Source organism: Benincasa hispida, chromosome 9 (assembly GCF_009727055.1).
Source record: "Benincasa hispida cultivar B227 chromosome 9, ASM972705v1, whole genome shotgun sequence".
Lineage (NCBI taxonomy): Eukaryota > Viridiplantae > Streptophyta > Magnoliopsida > Cucurbitales > Cucurbitaceae > Benincasa > Benincasa hispida.
Genome location: NC_052357.1, coordinates 79,739,396 through 79,746,303, shown reverse-complemented (window position 1 = coordinate 79,746,303; position 6,908 = coordinate 79,739,396). Strand labels below are relative to the sequence as shown.

At 34.4% G+C, this 6,908-nt stretch overlaps 1 protein-coding gene across 1 annotated transcript; it reads left to right on the top strand.

Moving 5' to 3' along the window:
- The first annotated feature begins 2,997 nt into the window (after nt 1-2,997).
- Nucleotides 2,998-6,680, top strand: LOC120085255 (mechanosensitive ion channel protein 10-like). Its single transcript, XM_039041157.1, has 6 exons — nt 2,998-3,263; nt 3,399-4,747; nt 4,830-4,950; nt 5,398-5,691; nt 5,787-5,989; nt 6,122-6,680. Exons 2-6 carry the CDS (start codon nt 3,417-3,419, stop codon nt 6,366-6,368), a joined length of 2,196 nt encoding a protein of 731 aa, XP_038897085.1. The 5' UTR covers nt 2,998-3,263; nt 3,399-3,416; the 3' UTR covers nt 6,369-6,680.
- The last annotated feature ends 228 nt before the right edge of the window (nt 6,681-6,908 follow it).

The window sequence follows — 6,908 nt, the reverse complement described above, 5'->3', positions numbered from 1 at the left end:
AATTCTCAATAATTCTTCTCATCATTATAGACTCTGGATGATCCAATCTATCATGCCAAATAGCAAATATATTTGGATTCATGAACTTCAGGTTCACTAATGCATATGTTTCAATTACTCATATATGGGTATAATATAGTCCAGAAGATAAAACAAATAATTTTTCCAATATATGTTTTTCATTTGAGACAGTAAAGATAATATATAGATATTCCACATTGTTCTTACTATCAGTCTCAATATGATAACCATTGCAACGTATATCTTTAAAACTTAGAAGATTTCTCTATGATTGACCAGAGAACAATGCATTGTCAATTGTAAATTTTGTTCCTAGGAAAAATAATATTTTCTTTTCCAAAACCTTCGATCAAGTTTGCATAACTTGATATTGTATTTACTTTTGCTTTCAGCATTATCAATTTAGAAAAATATTTTTTTTTTATTTGTAAGTATTGTATGCATAGTTGCACTATCGGCTAGACATAGATCTTCTTTGTTCATTTTGTAATCACCCAACATATGAAAATGATCTATGTTTCTTCATTAAAAGAAAATAATTACAATAAGAAAAATAAAACTTAAAATATATAAAAGTTACTAAAAAAAACATGAAGATAGATAAAAGAAAACAACAACATTAAGTTTAGATATTCTCAAAGTCAAAAGAAACATTTGAAGTTCCATCAACTATGCCAATCTTCTCTTACTGAGATTCAAAGAAATCCGCCACATCCAAATTTGTCATATGAGATGGGTCAAATATGTAATTATCCTGGTATGCAAAATTTGCTTCCACATTTTTTGTTTCCTTTAGGGAGGCTTGATAAAGGTCAACTAAGTGTTTTGACGTATGACAGAAACGTGACTAATGCCCAGTCATTTCGTATCAGAAACATTTATTTTCAACACTATTTAAACTCTTATCTTGTGGAACTTTTTCTTTATGATCATCATTTTGTGTGGTTCTTTTGAAATTTGAATGGTTAAAACGACCATCATGAAAATAATAATTATTTCTTCTCTGTCACGATCACGACCTCGACCATAATTATTAACATTCACAATATTCACTTTAGGGAATGGTGTTGTTCCATTTGGTCGAGATTCGTAGTTTTTTTTAATCAATAACTGGTTATTTTATTTGGCCACGAGAAGACATGAAATTAGTTCATAATATTGTTTAAAACATTTTTCTCGATATTGCTGCTGCAGGAGCATATTCGAGACATGAAATGTAGAAAATGTCTTATCTACCATATCAACATCAATAATTTTCTCTCCGCATAACAACAAATTTGAACTAATTTTAAATAATGCGGAATTTTAATCACTTACTGATTTAAAATCTTATAGCCTTAAATGCATCCACTCATAACGAGCTTTAGGAAGAATAACTGTTTTTTGATAATCATACATTTCTTTTAAATTTTCCACAAGATAGAGGGATCTTTTATTGTAAGATATTCCATTTTTAACCCGTCATGGAGATGATGACGAAGGAAAATCATAGTTTTTGTTTTGTCCTGATTGGATGTCGTAATTCCTTCTTTAATTGTTTCTCCCAAGTTCATAGCATCCAAGTGAATTTCGGCATCGAGCACCCATGACAAATAATTATTGCCATTAATATCGAGGGCTGCAAATTCTAAATTTTTAAGGTTTGTCAGAGCAACACTACCACAAAATATTGTATTTATATTAGAAATTTAATATGTATTAAATATGCAAAATATCGTTTAATTTATTAATTATAATAAAGAGGAAAAAACCCGACCTATCTTTAGCGTTGGAAACAACAGAAGCTCGTGTTGATAACGTGTTGTGAAATTGAGGAGCACAACGGAACACAACAGATATGGAGAAAATATAATATAATAATATATAAATATAATAATAATAAATAAATAAATATACTAATAAAATAAAATAACCAAAATTATGAAAATTTAATAACATGAAAATTAGTGGAAATTTGAAGTGGATTTCTCACCAATGTATACGATTTTAAGATCTACCAAATGTCACTATTTATAGGCAAAGTGGCAAGTAGATGTGGTGTTACATGGACACCAAGCATGAATAACTACAAGACACATGGACAATTTGAAGATTGACACATGGATTTTAGGACACCAAGCAATGAACATCTATATTTTATAATATTTATAGAACGACGCAATTTTAGGTATACGTGCCTTGACCCTTCATACATCTACCTTTGACTAAAGATGTCCAATTTCTCTGCGAGACGGTGTCCTACCTAGAATGGGGTAGAGATTCACCGATTAGGCGGAGAATGGAGGAGGGAGTGAGGGAAAAAAAATTCCCCGAGAGCTAAACAGGGATGGAGACGGGGAATCCATTCCTCGTCCCCTCTCCGACTCGGTCCCCGCCCTATTAGCCTCTATTTATTTATTTAATATTATGTTATTATTATTATTATTATTATTATTATATAAATATTACATTTAAATTTTAAGTTTGATTGTTTATTGGACAAGATAATGAATATATTTAAATTGATTATTTACATTTAGATTATATATGTGAATAATTTGATTTATATTTTTTTCTACTAAAAATGTTTATTAGTTTTTTAGACCAAAATTTAAGTAATTTATGTTTAAATTTAAGTTGTCATCCCAAAATAAACAATTTAGTTATAGAATTAATTATTTAATTAAAATTTATGACATTAATGATTTAAATGAATTGATATATATATTTTTAAAACTAACCTGAAAAAGTCCTCTGGGATGGAACTCCTATACCCATCCACAAACATCTCTACTCGTGGCCATAAATGTATTACTTATAGAGTGAGGTAAACGTGGCCTTACTGGGCAAAAAGTAAAAAAGCAAAACAGTTCGTCAAGCGAAAACGAACCCAACAAAATATATACAATATCAACGTCTAGATTAAAAGTTTTTTATTTCTTTAAAAAAAAAAACAAAAGTTTTTATTCTTCCACTGCACAAAGAGTCAAAACGAGCATAATCTCCCTCGTTTTATTTTAGACCCGCCTTCACTGAATGATGACAGCAACAAAAACGTATATGAATTTTAGGCCCGCGGTTTGCAATAACAACCAGTTGTGTGAAGGCGGAGCGAAGCTCGTCGTTGAAGCTTTAACTTCAGTGGCTTTGTTCTTCCTTCTCTTTGTTTTTCTTGAAACGAAGTGGGTTTCTGTTCTTACCCATTTTTTCTGCTTCTGGGTGTAACTTTGCATTCAAGAAACTGTCTCTGCCTCTGTTTTCTGGTAAGTTTACCTCTAACAATGTGGGTTTCTCTGGGCCTTTTTGGGATGCAAATTTTGTTTATTAAGTTCGATGATTTTGATTGTTCTGTCTTGGTTTGCTCTTACCAACCCTTTTCTGTGATTTCGTCTGTTTAGAGCTAGGTTTTGATTCTGATGGATGTGAACGGCAATAATCCTTCGAAAGCTGTTCGAAGAAGTTCGTCTCTAAAGGAAAGTGAAAATGAAGGCCATGTTGTGGTTGAAATTAGCAGCGTTTTGTCTTCCAAAGAAACCAAAGATGAAAATGGCTACTCTGTAACGAAGCAAAACAGAGTCGATTCACAGACCAAAGAGCCGACCGATTCGAGCATTGGCCATTCCAACGATTCATATCTCCCTCCCATTGCGAATGAGCCCCTGAAAATTCCCTATTCAAATGGAACCCTCACGCTCAGAAGATCTCTCAAAAGATCATACCTATCGAGACCCAAATCCAGATTTGGGGAACAGCCACGTTACACCGATTCAGATATGTTTGAGGAGAATGATGTGTCGTTGAGAGAACAAATCGGTGCAACTTCATCGAGAAGCTCTGTTCTCAACCCCCCGAATGCCCAATCTGAGGAAGAAGATGGTGAGGATATCGTCAAGACAGAGAAGTCGAACAAAAAGGACAAGAAAGTGAAGGTGAAGACATTGATTAAGTTGGTTGGAGCTTTTTGTTTAATTGCTTGCTTGGTGGCTAGCTTGACTGTTAACCGTTTGAAGAATTGCTTCTTTTGGGGTTTGAAGGTTTGGAAATGGTGTTTACTTGCTACTGTGATTTTTTGTGGAAAGATATTTACTACGTGGGTTATGCATGTGGTTGTCAATTTGATTGAGAGAAACTTTTTGCTTAAGAAAAACGTGCTTTATTTTGTTCATGGGTTGAGGAAGAGTGTCCGAGTGACCCTTTGGTTGACATTGGTTCTTGTTACATGGGCGTCGTTGTTTAATTGGAATAACCATAGGAGTTCAAGAACCGTTGGGAAGATCTTGGATGCTATTACATGGACTCTTGTTGCCCTTCTTATAGGGGCTGTTCTGTGGTTGGTAAAAACATTGTTGTTGAAAATACTGGCCTCCAAGTTCCATAAGAACCGATTTTTCGACAGAATTCAGGAATCCATTTTCCATCATCATGTTCTACAAACCCTCTTGAAGTGTCCATTAAAGGAGGGGGCTGAAGGTACTGCCAAGTTCAGCTGTTGTCGATTTAGTTTGAAGAGTAAAAAATCAGACCATAAGAAGGTGATTGACACGGGAAAGATTCACCAGCTGCAGCGAGAGAAAGTTTCAGCTTGGACGATAAAGGTGTTGATCGAGGCAGTTACAAGTTCGCAGATGTCGATCTCACAAATACTGGATGAAAGTAGCAATGTTGCCGATGGTGAGATCACTGATGAAATGGAAATTGCCATAGCCGTTGCCTGCAAGATCTTCAAAAATATTGCTCATGGAAAAAAGTGAGGAACTTTCGCTTTTGCTTGTGATCTTTTGTCAAACTCACAGTCATGTTAATACTTTTTACCCTTTCCCTTTTGTTAGGTTCATACAAGAAGAAGATCTTCTGAAATTCATGGTCAAAGAAGAAATCGATCTTGTGTTACCACACTTTGAGGTAGATGAGACAAGGAAGATTGACAAGAAAGCTCTAATAAATTGGGTGGTGAGCCTTGTATCTATTATCTATTTTTAGTCATTTCAAGCTATCAAGCCACTTGTACACATTAGAAGTAGAGCTCAGTTAGGCCCCATTTACTCGATGTGAATAGAAAGAAATGATACATAGTCGAATGAGAGATTTTCTTAAAATTAAGAATAATTTCTGATTTTGTTGTAGGATACACAAATCTTGGTTCATTATTGACTTATGTTAAACAACAATGAGAATCGTTCTCAATTCTCATTTGATCATTCGCAATGAGCAAACAAAGTACTAGAACCTAATAAATGCGTAGAGTTCTTGTGTTTCAGTGAGCTCAAAGCCCTCATGGTTTTGGTCGATCATTTAGTTCCCCTTTCTTCCTTGTCTTCAACAATTTTCTAACCCATTTTCAATAGCCGAAGTGTCTTGACAATGTTTTATGGCATGTAGTAACTTCTTTTCGTGCAGGTGAAGGTTTATCAAGAGAGGAAAACTCTAGCACATGCCTTGAATGACACTAAAACAGCTGTGGAGGAATTGAATAATTTGGCAATAGCACTTATTATAATAGTAACAGCTGTCATATGGCTTCTGTTGATGGAAATTGCTACATCCAAAGTACTTGTTTTCCTTCTATCTCAACTTGCAGTGGCAGCTTTCATGTTCGGAAACGCTTGCAAGACTGCATTTGAAGCTCTAATCTTTGTGTTCGTTATGCATCCATTCGATGTCGGGGACTTTTGTGTTGTTGATGGCGTCCAGGTAAGCTTCTTAACTTGCAGGGAACCAAATCAAATTTCACTCATCAACGTCTCTTGTTTCATTCTCTGTTTGACTTGTGTTAATGTAATCGGCAGCTGTTGGTTGAAGAAATGAACATCTTGACAACGGTCTTCTTGAAACTCAACAACGAGAAGGTGTATTATCCCAACTCAGTTTTGGCAACAAAGCCCATCACTAACTATTATAGAAGTCCGAACATGTTTGACACCATCGAATTCTCGATCAGTTTTGCAACGCCACTGGAGAGGATTGGAGCCATGAAAGAGAAAATAAAGAGGTGAGTGGAAGTGGAAATATTAAGATTTCGAATGCATCTTTACAAATATATAGATCATCTTACGACAAACGAAACATTGTTATTTTACCACACGATCTTGATCCTTATCGATGTTTTCTGCAACGAGTTCAGGTATTTGGAGAAGAATCCACAACACTGGCATCCAAATCATAGTGTGGTAGTGAAAGAGATTGAAAATGTGAATAAGATAAAGATCGCTCTTTTTGCGAAGCACACCATGAATTTTCAAGACTGGTCTGAGAAGAACCGACGAAGAACCGAGCTCGTGATGGAGTTGAAGAGAATTTTTGAAGAACTGAAGATCAACTACAATCTTCTGCCTCAAACAGTTCATCTTTTTCCAGTTCAGGAGCAGTAAAGTCCAGAGAAGACCTTAAAGCTTCTGCTTCTGATACTTTGACTAAGAAATGGTTAGCTTGTGCTAGCTGCTTTGTTAACTTAGTTAGAGCCAGTAGTAGTATTTACTAAAGAGAATCATAGGACTGTTAACTTACCTAGGCTAAGCTACTAACTGGAAATATACAACTTCTAAGACTGTTGTAGCCATGTAATAATGTTAATAATGTTGCCATGTTAGGGTTACACTCATCTTACTAATGTTTAGCCATGTAATTAATTAATATATATGTTTATTAAGTGGAGTCTACTATTTCATTTGTTTCAATGAAAAGGAGTTAATTCCAATATTTTACTCAGTGAGCATAATAACTGCTATGTATTATACTTTTCACGAGTTCCTGTTGTGTTTACTTACCCACGAAAGAGAATGACAAATTTTATTCCTCTTTGATGGTGTAAAAGTAGGATGAGAATAAAATGAGAATTTTTAAACGGAAACTATTTATATAAAATAACAAATTTTTATTCTTCTTTGATAGAGACTTAATCGGTTAAGTTT

What these genes read in the sequence shown, in the direction of transcription:
- LOC120085255 (XM_039041157.1), top strand. Translation starts at nt 3,417, where the DNA reads ATGGATGTGAACGGCAATAATCCTTCGAAAGCTGTTCGAAGAAGTTCG. An exon ending in AATATTGCTCATGGAAAAAA is followed by an intron (nt 4,748 to 4,829) that starts GTGAGGAACTTT and finishes CCCTTTTGTTAG; the next exon opens with GTTCATACAAGAAGAAGATC. An exon ending in ATGAAAGAGAAAATAAAGAG is followed by an intron (nt 5,990 to 6,121) that starts GTGAGTGGAAGT and finishes CAACGAGTTCAG; the next exon opens with GTATTTGGAGAAGAATCCAC.